This window comes from Rousettus aegyptiacus, unplaced genomic scaffold (assembly GCF_014176215.1).
Source record: "Rousettus aegyptiacus isolate mRouAeg1 unplaced genomic scaffold, mRouAeg1.p scaffold_m13_p_14, whole genome shotgun sequence".
Lineage (NCBI taxonomy): Eukaryota > Metazoa > Chordata > Mammalia > Chiroptera > Pteropodidae > Rousettus > Rousettus aegyptiacus.
This window is the reverse complement of record NW_023416289.1, coordinates 45,612,871-45,637,242: the sequence shown is the minus strand read 5'-3', so window position 1 is coordinate 45,637,242 and position 24,372 is coordinate 45,612,871. Positions and strand designations below refer to the sequence as shown.

The 24,372-nt window shown below is 57.3% G+C and overlaps 4 protein-coding genes and 1 non-coding gene across 8 annotated transcripts; 4 read left to right on the top strand and 1 right to left on the bottom strand.

Annotated features, from left to right (window-relative positions):
• Positions 1-1,039: 1,039 nt before the first annotated feature.
• Positions 1,040-3,638, top strand: NTF4 (neurotrophin 4). Of its 3 annotated transcripts, none has more exons than XM_016122335.2 (3): positions 1,040-1,169; positions 1,996-2,119; positions 2,712-3,638. In XM_016122335.2, the coding sequence occupies exon 3, from the start codon at positions 2,724-2,726 to the stop codon at positions 3,354-3,356; it is 633 nt and encodes a 210-aa protein (XP_015977821.1). In that variant the 5' UTR covers positions 1,040-1,169; positions 1,996-2,119; positions 2,712-2,723; the 3' UTR covers positions 3,357-3,638. The 3 variants fall into 3 exon arrangements, with proteins under 3 accessions (XP_015977821.1, XP_036087677.1, XP_036087678.1); XM_036231785.1 differs by lacking the exon at positions 1,040-1,169 and adding an exon at positions 1,288-1,604; XM_036231784.1 differs by having other exon boundaries at positions 1,996-3,638.
• A 1,674-nt stretch (positions 3,639-5,312) lies between these two features.
• Positions 5,313-7,970, top strand: LOC107498800. The gene is made up of 5 exons (XM_016122326.2): positions 5,313-5,492; positions 5,778-5,978; positions 6,079-6,237; positions 6,944-7,071; positions 7,600-7,970. The coding sequence occupies exons 1-5, from the start codon at positions 5,337-5,339 to the stop codon at positions 7,946-7,948; spliced, it is 993 nt and encodes a 330-aa protein (XP_015977812.2). The 5' UTR covers positions 5,313-5,336; the 3' UTR covers positions 7,949-7,970.
• A 1,112-nt stretch (positions 7,971-9,082) lies between these two features.
• LOC107498874 (lutropin subunit beta) lies at positions 9,083-9,970 on the top strand. Its single transcript, XM_016122505.2, has 2 exons — positions 9,083-9,347; positions 9,636-9,970. Exons 1-2 carry the CDS (start codon positions 9,111-9,113, stop codon positions 9,873-9,875), a joined length of 477 nt encoding a protein of 158 aa, XP_015977991.2. The 5' UTR covers positions 9,083-9,110; the 3' UTR covers positions 9,876-9,970.
• Positions 9,971-10,060: 90 nt separating this feature from the next.
• RUVBL2 (RuvB like AAA ATPase 2) lies at positions 10,061-24,128 on the bottom strand. 2 transcript variants are annotated; one of them, XM_036231782.1, is made up of 15 exons: positions 23,850-24,128; positions 21,129-21,183; positions 19,441-19,496; positions 19,015-19,156; positions 17,076-17,205; positions 16,874-16,940; positions 14,971-15,077; positions 14,794-14,887; positions 14,281-14,404; positions 13,837-13,931; positions 13,630-13,748; positions 11,320-11,439; positions 10,813-10,942; positions 10,340-10,454; positions 10,061-10,167 (listed from the first exon to the last, which is right to left on the bottom strand). In XM_036231782.1, exons 1-15 carry the CDS (start codon positions 23,859-23,861, stop codon positions 10,145-10,147), a joined length of 1,389 nt encoding a protein of 462 aa, XP_036087675.1. In that variant the 5' UTR covers positions 23,862-24,128; the 3' UTR covers positions 10,061-10,144. The 2 variants fall into 2 exon arrangements, with proteins under 2 accessions (XP_036087675.1, XP_015977990.1); XM_016122504.2 differs by having other exon boundaries at positions 10,061-10,170; positions 23,850-24,127.
• Positions 18,305-18,423, top strand: LOC118611767. The gene has a single exon (XR_004954542.1). It is a non-coding gene; the product is annotated as a 5S ribosomal RNA (ribosomal RNA).
• Positions 24,129-24,372: the final 244 nt, after the last annotated feature.

Here is a 24,372-nt window from a genome sequence, read left to right as displayed (position 1 = left end):
TGAGGGGACCCAGTGGACACTCCCAAGACTGGGAGGTGCCCCTCCCCCACCCCCAATAAACAACTGCAGCCACCTTCTCTGTTGCCTTGGCCGGGAAGGGATGGGGAAGAGGAGCGGGGAACACCCTAATCCGGGGACACCCTTCCTGTCACCTTGCCATGCTATATTTAGGCTGAGGGAGGGCTCAGGATGCCCCCCTCCCCAGGCAGGTGTCAGCTTTCCTCCTGATATAGTTCGGGGGCAGGGGTGAAGGGCCCCGCAGGAGAGCTGTCCATGACTCCAACCACCACCTCCGTCCGACTCCGGCTCGCTCTCCGGGTTTCCGTTCCCCTCTTTCTCTTGAATTCTGTCCCCTTTTCCTCTCCGTTTCTGTGCCTTTCCCCATCTCCTCCTCTCATCTATCACTATTCGCTTTCTTTCTCTGTCATTCTCTTCCTGAATCATATCTGTCTGTCTCCAAGTCCCATAATACCTTGAATGTGTCTTATCTGAGCTCAGGACAAGACTCTCTCCCCAGTCCCCACCCAGGAAATTCCAGGAGAGACGACTATGTGGGAAGAGCCCCCCACATCCACTGCCTCCCCGAGCCGCGGGCCTTATCGCTGCCCAGGCCCAGCTGGTTAATGTCTGGCCTGGGGCTCCTGGAAAAGTGGGGATGAGAGCAGAGGGTGGGAATCTGCCTGGGATTGACATTTAATTGGCAAAAGAATGCGAAGGGATCTCGGGCCCAGACTCCTGGTCCGAGGGAGGAGGGGTTGGAGGCCCGGACTCCGGGGTCCGGGGGAGGAGGGGCTGGAGGCCAGGACTCCGGGGTCTGAGGGAAGGGGCTGGGGACCCGGACTCGGGGGTCAGGGGTGGAGAGTCTGGGGGCCCGGGCTCCGGGGTCCGGGAGAGGAGGGGGCTGGCGCCCGGCCTCCCGGGACGGAGGCGGGCGGAGGGCTGAGCAAGCCAGGCCGGGCTTTCGAGGTCTCGGCCGCGTGAGGAAGGCGGGATCCCCCGGCCCCTCCCCCGCCGTCGGGCGCCGCTCCGCCCCCACCCCCGACCCGGGCCCTCCGGAGCTTGTGCAGCGAGCGGCCGGCGGGCTAGCGGGCGTCGCTGCAGCCAGCGAGCAGGAGGAGGAGCCGCCGCCGCGCCAGGGGCAGCCCCGGGAGTCGAGGAGGACGCCCCAGGTAAGAGGCGCAGCGCCGCCTCCCGCGGGGTGCTGGCGTCCGGGTCGCCCTGCCCCCGGGTAGGGAGGGACGTGGGCGGGGCTGGCGGGGGCGGGGCTTGGCGGAGGAAACTGAGGCAGGAGGCAAGTGTCCCAGAGGAGCAGCCGGGTGCCCACAGTGCGGTCTCGGGCGTCGGGACCCCCGGTCTGAATCTTCTGGGAGTCCATATTTCTGAGTACCTGGGGAGGAGGGGCCTTGAACTCCAGAATGACGAGGCCGCTGGAGATCAGGACCCTTGGTCTGAGGGAGGAGACGGCTGACACCCAGGACTCCCGGTCTGAGGGAGCAGGCAGCTAGGGACCTACCCTCCCGGTCCTGGTTGGGCCACCATGCGCCCCTCGTCACACCCCACCTCCCCGTTCCCCACCTCGCAGCCAGGGCAGGCAGCCGCTCCAGGTATGTGCAGTGGAAGCCTTGGACGGGCCCTGGCCTGTCCTGTGTGGAGAGAACATTCCAGGAAGCTGCCTCGGGGACCCGGGGCTTCTTGAACGCGGGCCCTCCGGAACCCGGGTGTCCAGACCGGCCCCGCCCCCGCCCTGACTGGGAGATGAATGGGCCGAGGACGGAATCTTTTCCAGCCTCTCTCCACCCCTTTCCTCCCCCCATCTGCTTCCCATCCCAGCCAGAAGCCATCACCTGGGCAGGGAAGGGGCCCTCTGGAAAGGGGGCGTGGCCTCGACTTGGGTCCCCTGCGCTCCCAGAGGAACGCCAGGAAGGGGAGTGTCCAGGGGTTCATGCCCTCTCCTCTGCCTGCCTACATAACCTGCCTGTTCCCTTCTTCCTCTAGGTGGCTGCTTTCTCCCTCTCCTGAGATGTCAGGAAGGAAGGGGTCGCCTGTGTCCCCCCAAGGGGCCCCCTGGAATCTGGGGGCCCCCAGCCCTGGAGCTCGGAGGCGGAGGAGGTGCTGACAGGTCTGGCAACCACCTAGTCCTCTCCACGCCACCCTTTCCCAGAACCACAGGCTTCCAGAATGTTTGAAGCTACAGTATCCACACCCCCACCTGCGTGGTCCAGCCCCAAGGCGATTTCAGAGACAGGGAAATTGAAGCCCTGCCGGAGAGACTAGTGTCTCGCCTTCTTAGTGGCAGTTTTGAGCTGAACCAGGTCTTCCTCGGATTCTAGGACATGGCATTTCTCAGAATCTTGGAGCCTCACACCTCCACCAGGTTGCAGGGCTTAGGGTTCCTTGGGGCTGTAGAGGTGGTAGAGCAGAGTGGAGTTGCTCAGATAGGGTTCGAGTCCCAACTCTGGCATCTGTTGGCCCTGTGACCCCGTACAAGTCACTGACCTCTCTGAGACTGTATTTTCCCAATTGTTGGCTATTATTAATAATATTAGAATAATTATGATTAATCTAGAAATTGGGCATTATCCAATCCTAGGATATAGGGTCCCCCAAGGTTCTAGAACAAGGGCCCCCCGTGGCTCTGGCAGGTAGGTGCCCCCCTAAGTTAATACTTTCTTCTCTAACTCCAGTACCCCCCGCCCCGTCTCCATCCTCAGGTGCTCAGCGAGATGCTCTCCCACCCCTCATGCTCCCTCCCCATCCTCCTCCTTTGCCTCCTCCCCAGTGTCTCAATGGAACTCCATCCCCCACCCTCACCACTGCCCCCTTTTCCAGCCCCTGAGTGGGACCTCCTGTCCCCCCGAGTAGCCCTGTCGAGGGGCACCCCCACGGGCCCCCCTCTGCTCTTCCTACTGGAGGCTGGGGCCTTTGGGGAGCCAGCCGGCATTCCAGCTAACCGCAGTCGGCGAGGGGTGAGCGAAACAGCGCCAGCAAGTCGCCGGGGAGAGCTGGCCGTGTGCGATGCGGTCAGCAGCTGGGTAACAGACCGCCGGACAGCCGTGGACCTACGTGGGCGCGAGGTGGAGGTGCTGGGTGAGGTGCCTGCGGCTGGCGGCAGTCCCCTTCGCCAGTACTTCTTTGAGACTCGCTGCAAGGCTGACAGCGCTGGAGATGGTGGCCCAGGTGGAGTCGGAGGGGGCTGCAGGGGTGTGGACCGTAGGCACTGGGTGTCTGAGTGTAAGGCCAAACAGTCCTATGTGCGGGCGTTAACCACCGATGCCCAGGGGCGTGTGGGCTGGCGATGGATTCGAATTGACACCGCCTGCGTCTGTACGCTCCTCAGCCGGACTGGCCGGGCCTGAGGCCCATGCCTGAGAACTGGTCAAGCAGAGGAAGACAGCTGGATGCTGAGGGACCTCAACGGCTTGGGGCCTCAGTTCGGCAACTTGTCATGTGGTCACGAAATCACAGCCCTCTGATTTTGAGAGCTCAGTCTGTGTAAACCAGGCGGTGAAACCAAATGGGGTTTTGAAGGATGGATAGGAGTTCTCCTGCATAAACTCGAGGGTCATGATGAAGATGATGGCCAATTTTTTCTGAGTGCCTGCTCTTTATCAGCGCTAATACACAACTTGTCAGATCAACTCTGGTGGATTTGACTGTTGGAGGTGCTTGGCTTCTAAGTTGCTGACCATGTGATCACAGAGGACATCACCTTGCCCATCTTGGAGAGAGTGACAAGGAGAGGATATGTCAAGAAGTGGGTGGGGGAGCATAAAAACTGGAACATGTAAGCGATTAGCTGGAAGCTAGGGTTTGAATGGGAAATTTCCTTGGTCAGTTGGGGCAAGAACGTTTTGAGGTAGTGAGCTACCTGTCACAGCGGGAGCACAAGCAAGATTGAATGATAGGAACTCAGGATCCTGGAGAATTTGGCCCTAGTGGGGAGTTGGAGTCAGGTTTCTATAGCTCTTCCCACACTGGGAAAGAAAGAAGCCTTAAAATTGTTCAGCTTGAGTAGGGCATGAGGTTCTGACCTATTGGCCTGACCCCTGGTTAGGATCAGGGGTTATTTGGCCATGATAAACCTTCAGTGGGCCAGGAAAATCCAACAGGAGAAGTAGCCCCAGAAGCCTGAATGAGGGAGTCAGTGGGACTCAGGCTCAAAACGCAGCATCAATTTTTCCTATCTGAAGAATGGGTTGGTGGGCTGAGATAGTAGGGGCTGAGGAGGCAGAGGCCTTGACCAAAAGGTCTTTAAGGTGAGGAAGCAACAAGGTGGGGTGGGTCAGGGGAAGACCCCATGTCCTCAGGACACCCCTTCATGTATTACCACTCTGTAGCACACAAACATTTTTTAGGACCAGCTTCAGGCTAAGGACATAAAGATCCTCGTCCCCCACCAACTCAGACTGGGCCTGGGAGAAGGGTGGTGGGGGCAGGGCAGGCAGGGTCTGGCTGCCTCTGTTTCTGCATCTCTTCCAAGTCAGTGCTTCCCAGTCTTTAGCAGCTTCCCTGTCTCTCTAGCTTCCTCCTCTTGTCTCTGGGTCAGTAGCTCTCTTTCTCTGTTTCTCTGTCAGCTTCTCTCCCATTCTTGTATATATTTCTTTCTCACTCATCAAAGCGCTTTCCACATTCCCCAACCCCGCACCTCCCCCCCACCGTTTTGTCTTAAGTATTTCCCTGTGGGTCTCCATACCCAGGTGGAAATTTTCAACCAAATCAAAGGCAGCAAGACACACGAAGCCCACACTGACGCTAACTCCTTCAGCTCACACAGGAAGAAAGGGAGTGACTGGCGAAGTCTGGAAACTTGTCCCAGAAGTGGGCAGGCCTGGCAGAGGGAGCAGCAGGTGGTGGCAGGGCTGGAACCCTATAGGAATGAGGGTGTTTCTCATGGATCCCTGATGTGCTGGGTGGGCTCTGTCCTCCCTTTCCTCTGGGTCTCTATCCTCTTTCCCCAAAGGTCTCTGTGCCCCGCTTCCTGGATCTCCAACTGCCCAGGTTTCTGTCCCGCCCCCGCTGCCCCCTCTGTGAGGCTCTATTTCTCTAAAACTCTAAAACTGAACTTCCATTTCCCCTCCCCCATTTCTGCCCTCCTGTCTCTGGATCCTTCAACCCGCCCCTCCACACACACACTTCTCTGATTTTCTGTGCCCCTCCTGGGGTTTTTATCCACCTCTCTCAAAGTCCCTGACCCTGTGTGCCTCGGTCTGTTTCTCTATCCATCTTCACAGCTGCAGGCCCTCCATTGGCTGGATTCAGCGTGGGCGGGTTCTGTCACCTGGGGCAACAGCAACAACAAGCCTGCTGCTCCTAGGCCACGGGGCGTGGGTGGGACCATGGCCGGTCGGACCCTCGCTCTGCGCTATGGCGCTCCCTGGCCCCCTATCTCTGGGACCGAAGTGCCTGGATCCTCGCCCAACTGGCATCTCACGAGTAGTGGTGTCGCCCACCACGTTATCCCATCCGCGCCCTTTCCCCCGCCCACTGTGCAGGTGAGAGGCCTCTAGACTCCCGCCCAGGGGAGCCTGGAAGCCGGGACTCCTGAAGGAGAGACCTAGGGATCTAGACACTTGCAGAAAGAAAAGGGGGTTGGGGGCTTGGGCTTCTGACGGAAGGAGGAGGGTCCCCCGGAGTCTCGCATCTGACAGAGGAGGGGCCAGGGAACCTGGATGCCTGGAACCGGAGGGAGGAAAGGGCTGGGAACCGACTGGGAGAGATCGGGAACGTTGGACCGGAACCTGTGTCTTTTAAACTGACGGCCCACGCCTTCTGCCCAGTCTACGCTAGCGGAGCCCCTGCCCCCGTCCGCAAAGCAGGACTTGCACATCTGGGCTTTCGACGAAGTCATCAATAGGTGGGAGACAACCTCCGGCTCGGCTCATGTGCCCAAAACCCACGGCGGGCCCTACGCGCAGCCCCGGGCCCCAGAGCCTGCAGACCCCACGCGGATTTTAGGGATCAAGGATTTAGGGGAAAAGGTAAGGTTCTGGGATGCCGAGATCCGCGGAGGACAGGACCGGGGACCGCACTGGGGTCTCGTGCACCCTCACGTGGGGTCCCTGCGCGGCATTCCCACAGCTCAGACACCGCGTCTGGCGCCTCCCTCCGATGGCAAAACACCCGTGCAGTGAGACCAGGGCGCAGTACACCGGATGGCCCGGCCTGGACCAGAGCGCCTTCTGCATCGGGCCCCAGCCCCTGGAACTTGCAGACCACCACCGCGGGGGCCCTTCCCAGGTAGCGGAGAAGACCGCACGGATGCGGTGGGACAGAGCTTGCGGTGCCTGGGGCAGGACCCAAGGGCCTCTAACGCGAGGGACCAGAGTTGGAGACACAGGGGCGGGGCCAAAAGGAACTTATAGTCGGGGCGTGGTGAAAAGGTCCCATCGGAATTTGGAGAGTATAGAGACTGGGAGAGGAGCTGGGACGTATTGAGGCGGGGCCAGAAAGGAGAAGGGACTGAATCCCCGAAATCCCAGCCTTGAGGCTAGGGGCCCGACTAGTAAATGCTGGGGGTGGCTTTGGTGGGGCGGGTCCTGGGGCTGGGGGCGGAGCCATGCAACAGACTTTACTTGGGGGCGGGTCTTGAATATTCTGGGATCAGGCCGAGCGGGAGGCGGGGCTAGGCTCTTTGGGAAAGGATGAAGCCCCAGGTGCAGCTGAATTCCACAGGCGGGACAATGAAGGCTTGAGTCTGGGGACTCGGTTTTGTGTTAGGCGACGGGCAGAAGGTGTTTGGGTTTTGGAGTAATCTTAGAAGGGTTCTTTCTGTTTTGGGGAAGCGTGCACTTACATGCTACGGGTCAAGAGGGATTCTGATTCTGCGGGCGGATGTGGGGGGCCTGGTCCAGAAGGGCTGTTGAGGCCGAAGGAAGAGGAATTCTCAGTCTGGGACCCAAGGCTTCAAATGGGATATGAAACCCTCCTGCCCGATCCTCCTCAGGCTCTAATTCCCTGGACGAGGAACCCCGAGCTGGCCGGGCGACCTTTCACAGTATCTGACAAGGGCGTTCTGGACCGTAATCAGCTCTATCTGACCACCTCGGCCCGGGACTTCCGAGCTTACTCGAAGTGAGCCTGGGTTCTTGCTTGGCACCGCCCCCCGCACAACCCCCGCACGGGCTGATGGAACTCCCAGCACCCCGATGTCAGTTCCCCCTCTCTCAGTAGTCTCAGCTTTCAGCTCCTGCACGCGCAAGTACCAGTTCAAGTCCAAGCCCCTACCTTTTAGGGTCCAGGTGTCCTTAGTGTTAACTCTCAGGAACATGAAACCTGTGGAGGGCCAAAGGGGTGTTCTGGATCTGGGGACAGGCCTGGGGCGGGGCGGGCCCACTTTGGCATCTGAGTCCTCAGATGCTCTTTCTTAAGGATGAGAAAACGCCAAACTCCAGGCCCTTAAGTACCTTGAGGACTTAGGAATCCAAGCTAGGAGTTCCCACCCCCGCCTTTGTAAGTAAGTGGTCTCTGACCCCTACAAATGTGTCCTCGCCTTAAAACGCAGAAGTTGGGGTCTGTACCCTCCTCAGAACTGAAGGTCTGAACCTCAGCCTTGTTCCAAGAATCCAGCTGAGCCCTCCTCATCCTGCCTCCTCCCAACAGGAAGGAGTTGTCTGGGTACCCCCGCAACGACTTGCTGACTTACTGGAGCTTCAAGGAGACGCCCAAGGCCTGGAGCCACTGCGCCCAGAGTCTGCCCCAGGACCCCAGGCTCCACGTGACCCGAGTCCACCCCGTAAAGCCAGCCGTACCACACCGCGGGCAGCTGTCCCTGGTTCAGGAGTCTTACAGGCCCCCGCTGCACCCGCTCCGTCGGCTTGACCGTTTCTGTCTGCTGGAGCTACCCTGGGGCGGCCCCCACTGGCAGCCGGTGCCGGGCATCTACAGCGTGCCGCAAACCTACCGCTCGGAGAACGCCAGTTACGGCAGCTCGAAGCCCGCGCTGGTCTGACAGGCCCGGTCAGCCCCGCCCAGACACGCCCCGATCGGGGCGGGGTGGGCGGAGCCCGGAACCCTGCCCGCCGCGGGGCGGGGCATATGGGGGCATGCCCACCGGGGCGTGGGCACCCCCCCACACACACACACCCACTCGGTTGTGGGGGCGGGACTGGGCCGGGAAAATGTACTTTGGGGCTGTGGGCAGGAGGGTGCGACACGCCCCCTGCGGCAGAAGGGGCGGAGTTTATCATAGTCAATGACAGAGTTAAACAGCCTACGCCACGCTGTTTTTGGGTTCCACTCTGGCATCCTGGCTTACGGGGGCCTGCGTATTGGCGACATGGGGCTCCCTCTGCTGCATCCCTGTTGAGGGGGACGTGCCTGGGTGCAGGCGAACCCATCCCTAGCACAGAATCCGACATTGAAGCGGAGCCCTTAGAGTGTGGACTCTGGCTTCCAGTTAATGGGAGGTGGAGCAGGGTTGAGGCCTGCGTGCATTGCCATTCCATTAGAGGGACTGAGGGCGAGCTCCAACCTCTCCTTGGCTCCCCCCATGATGGGCAAAGGCAGGGCTACACAGCCAGGGGGCTCAGCCTAGGGCTTCTTATACATTATTTCCTGTGCCGCCAACACAGCTTCTCCAGCACCTGAGAAACCTGTAAAGTCAACTGTCACCTTGGGTGTCTCCCACCTCATGGTGCAAGAGCCACTCAGGGAATGAGCTCCGCTGAGCCACTCCTGCACCTCCCTGACCTTGTCTGTCTCTCGCCCCCGGGGGATTAGTGTCCAGGTTACCCCGCCATGCCACCACCCCCAGTGGCCTTGCCGCCCCCACAGCCTGCAAATATAAGACCAGGTAAACACAGTAGGGAGGCACTGAGGATGGAGACACTACAGGTAAGACTGTAGGGCCCCTGGGCACCTCACAACTCCATCAGGGTCACAGTTGGCACATGGGAGTCCTGTGACTGGTGAAGGCAGCCTCTTTCTAGAAGGGCGTGGTCAGCCTGCTGGATCCCTGCCAGGAGGGGAGTGATGGGGCAGGACCTGAGTGTGGGTATCAGGGTTGGGGTATCTGGGATCCCGGGGTATCCGGATGGGGGATCAAAGTGAATGGGCTGGCCCAGAATGGAAGTTGTCAGGAAGGGGTGTGGAGTCCCTGAATATGTGTGTACATGGAGACGGAGGCCAAGAACCAAGGGCAGAGGTCCGAGGCTGGCCCTGAGGCAGTGGCCTTGTCCCAGGGGCTGCTGTTGTGGCTGCTGCTGAGCACAGGTGGGGTGCGGGCATCCCGGGGACCACTGAGGCCACTGTGCCAGCCCATCAACGCCACCCTGGCTGCAGAGAACGAGGCCTGCCCGATTTGCGTCACCTTCACCACCAGCATCTGTGCCGGCTACTGCCCCAGCATGGTGAGCAGCTCAGGCGTGTGGGGACCAGCCCTGCTGTCCTGAGCATGGGTGCCAAAACCTCAGTGCCAGGCCCGCAGAAGACAGGAGGTGGCAGCGGGGATGGAAGGGTGTCTTGCCTTGCTGGGCAGAGGCAGGGGAACTGGACAGGAGCTGGGTGTGTGGGAGGGAACACAAAGAAGGTCCCCCGGACACCCGAGTCTGGGATCGGTGGGGGGCAGTGGGAAGCTCCAGAAGGCCTCGGCCTGGGCAAATGCCCATGCCGCTCCCACCCCCTGCCCTGGCCTCCAGGTACGAGTGCTGTCTGCTGCCCTGCCACCTGTACCCCAGCCGGTGTGCACCTACCACGAGCTGAGCTTTGCCTCCATCCGCCTCCCTGGCTGCCCACCTGGTGTGGACCCAATGGTCTCCTTCCCTGTGGCTCTCAGCTGTCGCTGTGGGGCCTGCCGCCTCAGCAGCTCTGACTGCGGGGGTCCCAGAGCCCAATCCTTGGCCTGTGACCGCCCCTCCATCCCAGACCTCTTCCTCTAAGGATTGCCTACCCTAACCATCCACGCTCACCCCGATTCCTGGAGCCAGCGGACGCTCCTCTCCTCCCTTCTCAATAAAGGCTTCTCAAACCGCACCCTGGGGCTGCCTTTCTCTGGGCTTGAGGTGCCCATACATGTGTGCGTGTACACACACACATACACATACACACACACACGCACGATGGGTCCAGTTTCAGAACATTTTATACAAAGTCACAGTGTCAGAACTCTGGTAGAAAACAGGAGAGGCGGGGTGAGGGGGACATCGGCTCAGGAGGTGTCCATGGTTTCACCTTCTGTGGGGAGAAAGGAGGCTAAGTGGTCGCTGTGCCCTAGTGACCAGGGCCTGAGCTTCTCCAGGCCACTGACCCTCCCACCTCTCCCTGTAGGTGATCCTGGGGCCTGTGCAGGTGGGGGACACTCAGCAACTAGAGCCGGGGTCTGCACGGGGGTGGGGACACTCACTGAGCTCATTGAAGAGGAAGGCGTCCTGGTACTCCTTCATGTACTGGGTGGAGCGGGACTCATCCAGAAAGAGCGAGTAGACCCGCTTGATGTCGTCTACCTGCACCTCCGTGCCCTGACAGGGATGGCCACACCTCAGTCAGGCCCTTCCCCAGGGAGGCAGGTCAGGGTGGGGACTCGGGGGCAGACTGCCTGGGTTCAGATCCCGCCCCAGCCGCCTCCTAGTGGTGGGCCCGACCTCTCCATTCCTGTTTCTTCATCTGGAAGATGAACTTAACAGTGTCCACTTGCTGTCGACACATATACTAAGTTCCCACCATGTATCAGGCCAGGAGACACATGCAAACCTGAGACCAAAGTACCCGCCCTTTTGAGACCTACATTTTAGAACTAAGTGAGACCACCCACTTGAAGCCCTTGAGTAGCGGGTCACTCACTAGACCCGTCCCCGCTGGCTCGCTCAGCTGGCTGACCTTGCGTTTCCGGCACACCAGGCTGGCGGCCGTGATGAGCTGGATGGCGTAGCGCAGTGAGGTCTCCAGCCCGATGCGGGTGAGCACCGTGTAGGCGTCTTCACTCATCTCCACGTCTTCCTCCTCGCACCTGTGGGCAGGCAGGGAGCAGGGGTCTCACCCAGGGCTGGGCTTCTGACCGCAGCAAGCCTCTGGCCCTTCCCCTGGACACTACACGACCTCCCGGGGAGCGCGTGGCCCTCAGATCCACAGAACGCCGAGCTAGAGGGTCACTGAGGCACGGGCTGGGCCTCCTGACTCCCTGATCCGGCTCTTTTCCCCACGTCAGTCACCGGTACCTCCTTCCCTTCCTCAAACAGGCCCCACCCAGATGAGAGGCCACTGCCCGGATGCCCGGCACTACCTCTCGTGGGCCAGAGACCTTGGGTCAGTCATTACCACCCCGCTCCCCCCGATCTGTGACCCATCTGTCAAACAGGGTGGACCGCAGCCGGGCCCTGCCCACACCGGATGCGGAGGATCTGCTTCGTGTCTTTCTCGCTGTAGGGAGAGGTGGAGACAATCAGCAGGCGGTCCAGCAGATCAATGGGGATGCCATGGGGGCTCTGGTAGCTGGTGCCCCGGATGCTGGGGAGGTGGGGAAAGGGAAGCTGTCAGGGTGACGCGGCCGGAATCTCTGTTCCTTCTACTCTGCCCCCTCCAGCGCAGCCCACTCACTGGACCAGACACCACTTAGCCTTCAGCTCCCAGCTGGCGTCAGTCCCCAACTGCGTCAATGCGCCGCAGAGACCGGCCCATCTGAGCTAGACAGCTGTCTGGGATTACTGGGTCAAGGTCCGGCTCCCCTGCTTGATAGAGCTCCACAAAGAAAGGGACCATGCCGATCCTGTTCCCTGCAGCGGCCAGTGCAGCACGGGGCCTGACACATGGCAGGCGCCAGGAAACACACGCGACCCCCGTTATTGGTAGGAGTTACGTTCTACAAAGTGAAGGCAAATCCTCCATTAGCAAACACTGAACCAGTGAACCACGGAACATGTACGGTTAATTTCTTGTGAGCCTTGGTCACAATATTTCTGTCAACCACCCAGTATACAGCCTGGTTTTATGTGTTTCTGTTTCGAAACACCTGATTTTATATTAATGACTCATTCACATTGAACTCATGGCCAACAGCACTACTATAACTTGTGTCTGAATGAAGCTCATCTAACACAGTGGTCCTCAACCTTTGTGGCACCAGGGACTGGTGCTCCTATGAGAATCTAATGCCTGGTGATCTGAGGTGCAGCTGAGGCGGTGATGCTGGCGCTGGGGAGCGGCTGCAAATACAGATGGAGTTTTACTCGTCCATCTACCACTCACCTCCTGCTGTGTGGCCCGGTTCCTAACGCCATGGACCGGTGCCGGTCGGTGCCGGTCCGTGGCCCAGGGGTTAGGGATCCCTGATCTAACACGTACACTTTCTCTGTAAGCCACATTCCAGCCTTCTTGCACTTAAGGACACAGGAAGCTGGGGGCCATTTTAAACAGCAAAATCACCAACAAAAAGCATAGAATGTGACAAATGTGGCACTAAATAGGACACTCATTTACAGCATGCTGCTTCAGAGCAGAAGGCAGAGCGCTGCTTTGATTTGACCTCAGTTTGGAGCGCCTGCATTTTTTGCCGCTCTGTACATGTCTGCAAATGACTGCAAAAGTGTTGTGAATACCAATTTTGGGGTTACAGATAAATTTTAGCAAAGGAATAGATTCACAAACTGGAATCTGCAAGTAACGAGCAACAAGATTTGCTGCCTGACGGGAGATACCCTGTGCACAGTTTCCCACACCCTGAGCAGCAAACATCGTCCTCAGCCCTCTGGAGAACAAATGCTACTACATTCGACCCTGGGCGGGTCAGTGGGCCTTGGTGTCCTCATCTGTAAAATGGAGCTGGGACAACACCGACCACGTGAGCTGCTTCAGAGGGTCCAGACAGCTCATCTGGGAAAGCGCAGAGCCAGGGAAAGCCTGCCGCTGCCCCGGGTGGCCGTGCCCCTCGCTTCCCCGTGATGACAACCAGCCCCACCGGCCAGTTTTGGCTGGCACATGGCTGCAGCACTGGAGTTGATGTTCTCGAGCCTCCTGTGCCACCAGGCAAAGCCACACACCCAAGCTGCGCTGGGCAGTGCACCCCGCTGGAGATGCTGGGTGTAGCATCGGGACCCAGGAGATTGACGACACCCCCCCGCCCCCGCTTCCTCCAGGCTGCGGAGAGAGCTCATTGGGACAGGGGGCACAGGGCACTGCCTGCCCTAGGGCAGAGGTTCTCCAGCTTTACAGGAGCCAGGCGCCCTGCCTGTCTTTAGATGTTTCCCACCAAATCCTCAGGCCAAAAGAAACACGAAGGTTCCGTGTACTAAGCAAGCTGGGTCTGAGTGACTTTAGTGTAGTGGTTTGCACATCGTCCAATGCATGTCACTATGCGTCCCTCGGAAACTTAAACTACCCCACAGTATTCTTGTATTTTATGCAGCACCCTGGGGTGCCTCAGCACATAGTTTGGGAAATGGTAGCCTTGAGAAATATAAAAACAAGACAGAAAGAACACAGCCCTTGGGCCTCCCTGCCTGCCTGCCCTACTCACCCGCGCACCTCGGTCAAGGTGAAAATACGCCCCTCGCCTGGATCACGACACTTTGGGGGCCTGTTAAGCCCACAGTTCCCTAACAAAGTGCTCAGCAAACGAGCCCTGTTTATCTTGTGGCGATACCCACTGCCCAGAGCACCCCGTTTTCCCCAGAGGCCTTTAGGCAGCCAGCAGCGGCTCACCGGGTGATGCCGCGGTTGGTGGCCATGATGAGGACAGGGGCCATGTCACTCTCCAGGGCCCGGTTCAGGAAGGAGAAGCTCTCAATGTCCAGCATGTGCACCTCGTCGATGAACAGCACCTGGGAATGGCCGGGCGTGCGTCTGACTCTACCCACCCCCCCACGTCCCCCACCATGGCCCACCTGCCCAGCCACACCTGGTGCTCACCCCAGGGATGATCTCCGCCTTGCCCTCCTCACGCCACTCGGCCACCTTGGCATTAATCTGCTCTCGAACTTCTGACTTGATCTCCCCTGTGTCCCCTGTGGGAGGCAAGGGTGGCATGGGGGTGTCAAGGAGGAGACAGGGATGCAGGGCTGGAGGGTGGCCAAAGGCAGAGAGATGGGATACCAGGGCTACAGGGAGAAAAGACCAAGATTGCAGGAGTGGGGACCAGAGGCCACAGAGGCTGAGATGGCCCCAGCGGGGAGGGAGCGCAGGGCTGGGCCCCCACCAGGCCACCTGAGACAGGGACTCAGCAATGGGGGAGGGACGAACCGCACACGGAGAGAGCGGAAGGCAGCCAGCAGGGCTGAGGAGGGCAGGGCCGCAAGTCGGGGGCGGCCAGGAGGATGCAGGGTGGCATGGGCGAGCCAGGGGGCCGGGTCTCACCTGAGAAGAGGGCCAGGAAGCCCTGGGTGCGGGAGTTGATGACGTCGATCTCATGCAGGGACACGGTGTGCACCACCTCCTTGCGCTTCTGGAGCTCCCCGTCCGGGCACTGCACGAACTTGGTCTGCGAGGTGGGCACGGGGACAGGGGGTAGAAATGAGGGCGGAGAAGGGCATGGAGGGTGGCCCCCGGGGCTCTGTCTGCGGGAGACTGGGGCTCCCTGGAAAAGGGCTGGAAATCCATATGGGGTTACTCTGGGACCCCAGGGCCAGGAGGTAGTTGAGGTAAGGCAGTCAAGAGCACTGAAAAATATGGGGGTCCCGGGAGAGCTCAGAAACCACAAGCACAGTGTGAAACTGAGGGGCCCCCATTGTCCTGGAAGGTGCGGGGAAGAACTAGAAGTATCAGCGACACAGGGATAGGTAGCAGGAAGACCCAGATCCTGTGGGCCACAGGGTGACGCAGTGGGAAACCTGGTGCCTGGAGCAAAGGAGTCCCAGACCCCCAGCCCACCTGGGAGCCCATGGCGTCATAGTCACGAGCACGCGTGAAGGAGCGCCCCAGCTTAGAGATCTTGCCCGTGGCCTTGTCGATGGTGATCACATCCCTGCAGGGGGAGGAGGTAGGAGTGAGGAGAGGAAGGCACCCAAGCGTCCCTGCCCCAGGCGCTCTTGGTGCCCAGCTGCTCACCCGGCCTGGACCTTGTCCTTGGTCAGCGACTCGATCATCTTGGTGCCAAGGTCATATATGGTCTCCATCTCTGTGGTCTTGAGGGTCAGCTTGCCCACCTTAGAGCCCTGAGAGGGGTGACACACCAGGCAAGGGCTCAGAGAGGGCCCCGATGTCCCCCCAACACAGCTTCAAAAAGAGCATGACACAGGGAAGCTCTGAGGGGCGATGGGTGTATTCACTGCCATGGTCATGGTCATGCATTCATGGGTACATGCGTATGTCAAAACTTATCCTGTACACTTTTGACGTGAGCAGCTTACTGTATGTCAGTTGCACCTCAATAAAGCTATTACGAAAAACTCAGTAAACAAAAAAAAACCCTGAAAGATGATCTATAAAAACAACACAGGCCTGAGGTCCCATGGACAGGCCAAGGGGGTCACACCATAACATTGTTTTTATATCCAAATGAAAGGTGTTTTCTGTCAATCACAAACCCAGAAAAGAGCTGAACACAGCTAAAAAAAACCGGAACGTCACACCCCCTCCTCACCAGGTGAGCAGTGAGCACTTTGTAGGCCCTGCCCAGCACGTCCGACGACCTCACTTCTCTGAGCTGTTTCCTCCGTAAGCTGCCCCTCTTGCGGGGACAGTGGCAGGACAAAAGGGCTGTGACTGGGGAGGGAGTTTAACTGGGTCTTGGTTTTTCATTTCTAAAGTGAAGATGTATTCATGGATTTCTTCTGTAACCAAAATCTAATTTAAAGATCTAGCTTAGGAATAGCTTTCTCTTTATTTAAATTTTTCCTTATTTTTTAAAATTCAAAATTTAATTGCCTATAGATGGGACAAATATAGGAGGTGGTTCACTGGTGTTAAAAGTGCAAGGTGATGTAATTACGCACTTAAAGTCTATTTCCATTGAAAATGAGAAACGTGAAAAAACAGGAGTATGTCCACATGACAAGACATAGAAACAGAAGGGGACTACGTGTTAGGTCAGCAGGCTTGAAGCATGTTAGTTTTATTTAGCATTTTACTAGCGGCTGTAACTTAATATTTAAGAGACAACTACAAACATGGATGAACCTCGAAGACACCATGCCAGGTGGAAGAAGCCAGACACAAAAGGTCACACATTTTAGGGTCCCATTTATATGAAATGCCCAGAAGAGGCAAATCCATAGAGACAGAAAGCGGATTAGTGGCGGCCAGGGGCTGGGGGCAGGCAGAAAGAGAGAGGGACTTCAAAATGGTCAGTGGTTAATTCCATGTTATGTGATTGTACCTCAATTAAAAAACAAAGAGAGACCAACAGGTAAACTGTAACATAGAAGGATGAAGGGGAGACCACACCACAAAGACTTAGGAGATGTGAAGTTTTTCAAACAGGAGAAATGAACTATAGTGTCTAAGAATGCGCAGGTACGCTACAAAACCAATGAACACGGGGACGTTTTAACGAGAGACGGTGACACTTCTGTGTCGACGGAGAAACCAGGAAGGGATTCAGGGCTGGGAGGGTGGCGAAGTCCTAGTTTTCGATTTTGGTGATGGTTATGAGAGTATCTGCTTTATAACGACTTATTAGACTAAATGCTGCTTTTATGTTTTTTCATATTTATTTTACGATAAAAAGGTTAAAAACGAGTCTTAGCTTAAAAAAAGAAAGAAGCACATCCATCACAGTAGCGAGAAACGCCTTCCACTACTAAGCTGTTTAAGCCTGGCCGCTAGGAATTCACCTGCTTTGAATTGCTCATAATGTCCCTCACTAAGGGACAAAGTGCTGTCATTCAAATGACCCGCTACTGTAGGAACACAGAAGCGCCAATCTGCGGATGGAACCATGGGAGTCTGACCTCCGTGCAGCCCTGACACCCGACCCTCCAGCCCTGCAGGTGGTGTTGAGCGGACTTACCGTCCCGGTCGCTGGCCGGTCGATCTGGATCTCCACCACCTCCCCTTCAATGATCTCGGTCTCCTCCCTAGCCAGATAGCAGACCTGAAGACAGCGCCTGACACAGGGTCCCGCGGGAATCGCCAGCTCCCAGGAGCCCCTGGGCGAGCTGGCCGCGAGGCCGCCGGGAGCTGCGCCGCCCCCGCACGGACCCAGTGCTCACTTGATGCGCACGCCGATGGACCTCCGGAAGGCCTGCGTCAGCGCTTCCGTCTTGCTCATCTCCAGGGAGAAGATCTCACTGCCGGCGATAGCTGTGAACGGGGTGTCAGGGCCCAGGGCCTGCGCCATGCCTAGGGAGGAGGCGGTCTGGGTAGGCGGGCGCTCCTGGCACCAGGGCTCCCCCTCGCCTACTCTGTGACAAACCAGCTCTTCGTGCTACAGGGCAGATAAGGTGACATAGAGAAAACCAGGGACAGAGGGTCCCATCAGGAGGCCAGATTAGATACCCACAAGGCCCGGAGGATGAACTTTTTGACCCTATGACAGGGCTAAGCCTGTCCCCCAATGGCTAAGGGCTGTTCAGCTTCGAAGCTTGGGGTACCTAGCAGGGGTGGAGGCCAAGGGGCTGAAGCCGGGCCGCCTTGGTCCAAAGCCCCGCTCTACCCTTGGCGCTGGGATCAGGAGAACTCTTGTCTGCTCCCCAACCTGTTTCTCCCTGTGCGACAGGGACAATAACAGAGCAAGTGCTGCCTGGGACAACACCCTGCACAGGAGTGCTTATAAGGGCGTGCAGGCATGACAGGGTGGTCAACCATGACCTCATCACATGGCCAGCACAGGGACGCCTTCTCTATGGCCGAGGCCTGGGGCTACCTGGCGGATGGCAGGGCTGTCCCCGTACTGACTCCAGCCCTGAGCTCCCCTCCCAGGCCCCCTTCCCAAGAGCTCCACTCAACTCTGAGCTAAGCCTCACGGACAGAAGGTCACGGAAGCCTCCTGACCAGTGCAGGAGGGGACTGTTCATGGATATCCTGCTTCCTGCTGTCTGTCTGGGCGGTTCCCAGACACCCTGCAAGTCTGAGCTCAGATACCAACCTATTCAGGGAGCCTGTGCTGACTACTGCCACCACCTCCTCCCCGACCCAGTAGGGCCAGGAAGGGACCGTGTCCACAGCCCCTTCCCCAAGACAGGAAGCTCCTTATAGCCAGGCCTTCAAGCTTCACTCATCCACGTGTTCCGTGGCTGGTCCAGGGCCTGGCACTCCCGAAGGAGCACTGCTTGATCTTAACTGACACCCGGTTGTTGCCTGGATTTTTGCTCCCTGGCCCCTCAGCCTGAGCTCGAAGGTGGGAGTGAGTGAGAAGAGAGGAAAGCTTCAGCGAGGAAGAGATGGGTGAGAGTTCAACAAGGAGGATGAAGAACCGTTGTGAGTAAAAAGATTTTAAATGGTCTACAGCCATGCCACCCTGAACGAGCCTGATCCCATCTGATCTCAGAAGCTAAGCAGGGTCGGGCCTGGTTAGTACTTGGATGGGAGACCACCTAGGAAGACCAGGTACTGTAGATATAAAAAATAAATAGCAATAAAAAAATAAGGGATTGTAAGCAGACAAGGTTCTTGCAATTTGTGAGGTCAACCAAGGGTTGCCTCGCCTAAAAAAAAAAAAAAGCTCTTCAGCGGCCAGCGAATAGCAGACGCTGTTGGTTGGTTTTCTTCTCCATGTCTATCTCCTTCCTCAGTTCCAGAGCCCCACTTTACTATGGTGGAAATGGTCCAAAGTGAAATATAAAAAACATGTTTTCATGTCTCAGTCTCTCTTGCAGCACTGTGACCATACGATTATGTTCCAGTCAATAAAATGGCAGCAAAAGCATGTGGGACGCCGAGGCACATCTGGGGGGCAAGGCCTCCTAGAACTTTGTCTTTCTTCTTCAACCATGTGGGGTGTCGGAGGGAAGGCTGGAGCTTCGGCAACCCTGCCATAAAGGGCCGACGATCAGATTCTTCTCTGTGAAAATGAGTGCTGAGGGCTTAAGCTGCTGCTACCTTGGGTTGTCTGTGAGACATGCCTGACCCTGACCCTGACCCTGACCCTGACTTACAAGGGGCAGACTATCTGGCAGCATCCAGAGGAGCTCCGACTCAGAGGTCTCTTACCCATGGCGATGGCCGTCTTCCCGGTGCCCGGCTGGCCGGCAATCAGGACCGCCCGCCCAGCGATCTTCCCTTCGCGGATCATCTCCAGCACCACGCCCGCCGCCCGCCGGGCCGCCAGCTGCCCTACCATGCCCTGGGAAGCCTGCGGGTGGGAGGCGACAGCGCACCAGGTGACTTCAGAGGGCAGTTCTGCCCCTGCCCGCCTCTTGACATGAAAGCAGTGTTGGCTGGCACATCAGGGGAAAAGGCCAAAAAAAGAAAAGCCTTATCCACCTCAATTTTTTGAGATCAATAAAACTCCACGTGTGACTGAATTTTATAAATGTGCAGCCAAAGGTCTGGAAGTGCCTAACAGCCCCCACCCTCCCAGGGCCCTGGGTTCCCCCTACCGTGGAGCAGGGCTCCCACCCGCCTGCTCGGCCCTACCTGCCGTGGCTCCAAGGCGTCGTCCAGCCCAAGGCCCCGGATGTGGGAGTGAGCGCCTGTGGGGGAAGAAGCAGAAGACAGGATGGAGGGCCCGCTCGGGGCAGCATGTGGCCTGCCATGGGCGCTTCCCCACCAGGCCCTGGTTTCTTCCTCGGCCAGATGGGGGGTCTGAATCCCCCCTCACCAGGAGGACGGCGGGACAGGGTACATGCTCAGTAAATACGAGCAACTCTTGGGAGACATCATGGCAGGACCAGGACTGCTGAAACTGGTTGACCACGTGCTCAGATCAGGAGCTGACTAGATCGCGGTTACTTTGTGTTTATGGCCTAAGTGCCCTCACAGGTTCTAATTTCACTCCGTGTAACCCTGAGAAGCAAGAGTCCCAGCTGCTATCCCCTGGGGCGGGGGGCTTCCAGGTTTCAGGGACCGCCCCAGGCCTTCACGCACGGAGAGAGCTCAGAGAGGTCAGGCGACTTGGCTGAGATCACACAGCCAGTTGAGAGGTGAAGACTTGAGATTTCAGTGCTTGACATGACCATGGCTGTGGGCCAGCCACCTGCCTTTGTAAATAAAAAGTGACTGGAACACGGGCACGCTCACGCGCCCACGTGTCTGTGTCAGTTCTCTGACATGACAGCAGAATGGAACATCTTCCAGAGTAAAGGTTTACCATCCGGCTCTTTAAGAAAAGATCCTTGACCCCTGCACTAGACTGTGAGCACCTCAAGGGCAAGGATTGGGTGCCGCTTGCATTTGCTGGGTCCTTCACTTTGCTGAATCGAGCACACGATTCTACCTCTATTTTGCAGATAAGGAAACTGAGGCGCAGAGAGCGACCAGCCCCTCACCGTTGGCTCAGGAGCAGCACCTGGCACTAGGCTCCTGGAACCCACACATGCAGCCACGAGCCCTTGCAGGCGGGCCTCGGGGATCCCGCGGGTTCAGGTCCGGACCACAGCAATGAAGGAAGTCACACCGCTTTGGGTTCCCCGGAGACATGAAAGTTACGTCTGCACCAAGCTGCAGTAAACTAAGTGTGTGCGTTTTGTACCTTAATTAAAAAATACTGCTAAGAAACGCTAACCGTCCTCTGAACCTTCGACGAGTCAGTCTTTTTGCCTTGGAGGGTCTTACCTTCAATTTGTAAAAAACGCAAAATCTGTGGAGCGCAGTAAAGTGAGGTGAGCCTGCACCCTCCCCCCCTTTGGAGGCACTGAAAGAATCTGCAAGGAAAGCTCTCTGTGCACCCTGCACCCTGACGGCCCCGCTACGCCCCAACTTCCTGCTGCTGGATCCACGGCTCATTCGCTGTGTGAACAGGGACCAGTGACCCCTGAGTTTCAGTTACCTCAGCTAGGAAGGGGATGACAGTCACGATATGGTTCAGAGTTAAACCCAATAAGCACTCAGCAAATACCCACTTCTATGGCTTCTAAGCAGGTTTTTGGTACACCCAGAAGCCCCACAGGGCAGCCGAGCCCACAGCTGCCCAGCCTGGGACTGTGACCCAGCATGGCCCCCCATGTGCCATCTGACCCCTCTCTGGGAGCCATACCAGTGACTCCCACCCTGAGAATCGGGATCCCCCATCAGACAGGGAGATGGTGCACAGGGCCTCCCTCTTGGGGGTCCTAGGCAGGCTGGCTTTTCAGGGGGCGCTTGGGTCCTGCTCCTCGCTCACTCACCGATACGCTCGATCCTCGTCACATCACGGATCTCTGGGACCTTGGTTGTGGCTGTCTGTGGGTGAAGGAAGACACGTCAGAAGAAAACTGGTAGTCCCAGTTCTCCGCAACTCCTCTGTCACGCCTGCCCCATCCCATGAGAAAATCCTTCCCACTCGTCTCCCCATAGGTAGGCAAATGGCCCCCACACCAGTGACTCCTGCCCTTCTCGGCTGTCACCACCGACTAATGCTGGCTGGTTGACCTCATTCACTACAATCTGAGTCCCAGGAAGACAAGAATTGTGTCTGTCTCATTTGGAGCTCTGTCCCCACAGCCTAGCACATATTTGATGTCCAGGAATTATTTGGTGAAGAAGCAGTCCTCACCACCTCCCATAACTGTAAGGACAGGTACCAACACAGAGTGGGTATCAAGCAGACATGGTCTGGCCTGATTTCCCAAACCCCCCATGCACCCCACTCTACCCTCAGCTGTCACTAGGCCTTTGCATGCGCAAGTCCGAGTCCGGCCTGCTCTCCTGACCCCCTCACTACGGAAGGCCCTCCCTGACCTCTACCCCTGCCAGGCTAGTTCTAGGGTCTCTAGATGTCCAGACAGGAGGAAGGGCCTCCCTTGGGAGTCTGGTGTCCCTGTGTAATCTCTCTCTCTCTCATGAGGGAGACTCGTAGATCAATGTTCTTGACTCCACGGACGTGTGTCCCATGAAGGGCAAAGACCACCCCTCATTTGTTCACCTCAGGCTCAATGTTTGAGGTTTGAATGAATAATGTACCGAAGTGCTGAGCTCATTCAGAAAGTAGGTACTGAGGTCTCCTGTGTTCCTGGCTCATCAGAGCAAGAAGCCAGCCACCATCCCTCCCCACGTGGGGGGGAGAGATGCACACATACCACGGAGATGAACGTGCATGTTCATAACCAAAAAGTGGGAACCTGAACATCCACCAACAGATGAATAGATAAAAACAGGAGTGTTATCCACACAGTGGAATATTATGCAGCCATTAAAAGGAACAAAGTTCTGATCCACGCTACAACTTGGATGCACTTTGAAAACATTATGCTGAGTTAAAGAAGCCAGACACAAAGACCACATATTGTCTGATTCCATTCATATGAAATATCCAGAACAGGGAAATCCATGAAGACAGGAAGCAGACTAGACTAGTGATTGCCTAGGGCTGGTGGTATGGGAGGATTATAGGGTGATAGCTGAGAAAAGGGTATTTTTTTGAGGTGATGAAAATGTTTTAAAATTGACTGAGAGAATGCATAACTCTGTGAATGTACTAAAAGCCACTGAACTGTTTATTTTAAATGAGTAAATTGTGCAGGATGTAAATTCTATCTCCGGAAAGCTGTTTTAAAAAATCTGGCTGGTGGGTCTTTGGGTGCCTATTATTTTTTGATGCTTTGGAATATGTCATAATTTCTGATCAGGAAAGAGAAGCCTAAGAAGCCAACATGCTGACCCAGCTCCTTGGCCACCTGCCCCCAACCCTCCAACCCAAGGGAACCAACCCTCCTCTCTGGAACCCAGAGTTTAGACTTCCCGAGGTCCGCAAGGTGAGAAGGCTCCGCCCCCGCCGTCTGTGGGCCCTCCCACTTACTCTCTCAGAGGAGGCTGGGAACCAGGAGCACCGGCTACTGCCCCCAAACCACTATCAGAAGACTGAGAACATACCAACCGACGCCTACGCAGCCTACCGCACCCTATCGGAGGCAAAAAACGGACACGGATCCGGGAATCCCAACCCTTAGCAGAAACAAACCCAGCTCCTACAAGGCCTTTCCTACACCACAAGCCTCCGACTCCCTGCTGCCCGCTAACCCCATGGAAAAAGGGGTCATTTTAAAACTGGCACCCGCTAACCTCTCATACCTCCAATACTTCATCCATACCCATGGGAACTGAGTCTCACAAGTAAGGCCGCTGCCCTTCCCTCTTCTGCTTCCCTAGTCACCCCCTTGCCACGGTAACAGCAAGACTCAAATTTCATCCCCCAAGCACTAGTATCTCTCATCCCCATCCTTCCCCCATCTTGACTAGGGTCACCATGGTAACCTGTACATCTGGAAGCTCAGTCCAACCCCCGAGCTAAGGTCGCATCCCTTCTCCACTCAGGTGTTTCTTGAACAAGTTCTTGGTGTCAGGCCCAGTGAACCTGGGCCCACTTTAATAGAGTTCACATTCAGTCATTCAAAGAGTCACGTGATAATTTACCGAGCATCCACATTGGGTATGCCCCGTATGCGGTGCTGGAAGTACGAGGGGGGTCAGCCCTTTCCCTCTCCACTGACACCCTCTGGGTTCTCGACACTCCCACTTTTGGCTCAAGACTCCCTAAGCGACTCCACGCTCTCAAGCACACGGGACAGGTCCTGCCTGCACTTCTCCCATGTGCTCAGGCGCCATTCACACCATCAGTAACCCGAGACTTCTGGACACCTTGGAGCCCAAGACATACGACCCTCAACGGACTTCACGGCGAAGGACTGCAGAACTGGCCACTGACTGCGCCCAGGGAGCTGGAAGTTGGAGCTGCTATAACATGATGGGGTCAGTTCTGACCACCGAGACAATAAATATCCACGTGAACCCAGATTCCAGACCCTCGGCCCCTTCACCTCCAGCCCCGGTAGTCCGGGCCCCCAGCATCCTCCTCCCCCAGCCCCGGGAGTCCGGGTTCGCTCCTCAGTCCCCAGCACGCCAGCACTTACCACGGTTGCCATGATGCTCACCAACCGCCAATATCCTAACGGAAACGGAAACGCTCTAGGAACGAGGCGCTCTGGCCCCTCTAGACTGCCAGGTCCTCCAGATGTCGGTGGTTCCTCATAAATATGCAAACTCTCCTTGTAAGGGCGAGACGTCACTTTTGAGGCAGAAACTCCTGGGTGGGTTCCCAAGGCCTTCTGGCTCCTCCTCCTTTACCCAAGCCTCCTTGCTGAGGCCGATTGCAAAATTCTTAGCACTTCTTTGAGCAAGCACACGTCCCCCACGCTCTCTTTCCTTCTTATTCCACCCACTTCCCTCCCCCGCAACTCTGGGGCTCAAGCTTCAGATGGGCAGAGCCGAGGGCCAATCAGCTAGCGCAGCGACCGCTGAGGCGGTCTCGGGGCGGAGTGAGCCCCAAGCTGTCCACCAATGAGGATACGCGAAAGACCCCGCCCCGAGCGCGAGCCAATGGCGCTGGCCGGGGGACGGGCGCCGCCTCCTGGCGGCCGCAAGGCTTTACTGCGG

Bases quoted from the DNA above. Each gene is read 5' to 3' on its own strand.
- NTF4 (XM_016122335.2), top strand. From the start codon at position 2,724: ATGCTCTCCCACCCCTCATGCTCCCTCCCCATCCTCCTCCTTTGCCTC.
- LOC107498800 (XM_016122326.2), top strand. From the start codon at position 5,337: ATGGCCGGTCGGACCCTCGCTCTGCGCTATGGCGCTCCCTGGCCCCCT. The intron at 5,979-6,078 runs GTAAGGTTCTGG...GCATTCCCACAG, and splicing joins TCAAGGATTTAGGGGAAAAG to CTCAGACACCGCGTCTGGCG. The intron at 7,072-7,599 runs GTGAGCCTGGGT...TCCTCCCAACAG, and splicing joins GACTTCCGAGCTTACTCGAA to GAAGGAGTTGTCTGGGTACC.
- LOC107498874 (XM_016122505.2), top strand. From the start codon at position 9,111: ATGGAGACGGAGGCCAAGAACCAAGGGCAGAGGTCCGAGGCTGGCCCT. The intron at 9,348-9,635 runs GTGAGCAGCTCA...CCTGGCCTCCAG, and splicing joins CCGGCTACTGCCCCAGCATG to GTACGAGTGCTGTCTGCTGC.
- RUVBL2 (XM_016122504.2), bottom strand. The intron at 14,405-14,793 runs GTGGGCTGGGGG...CCCACCTCGCAG, and splicing joins ATGACGCCATGGGCTCCCAG to ACCAAGTTCGTGCAGTGCCC. The intron at 10,455-10,812 runs GTCAGCCAGCTG...CATCCCTGTCAG, and splicing joins TGGTGTGCCGGAAACGCAAG to GGCACGGAGGTGCAGGTAGA.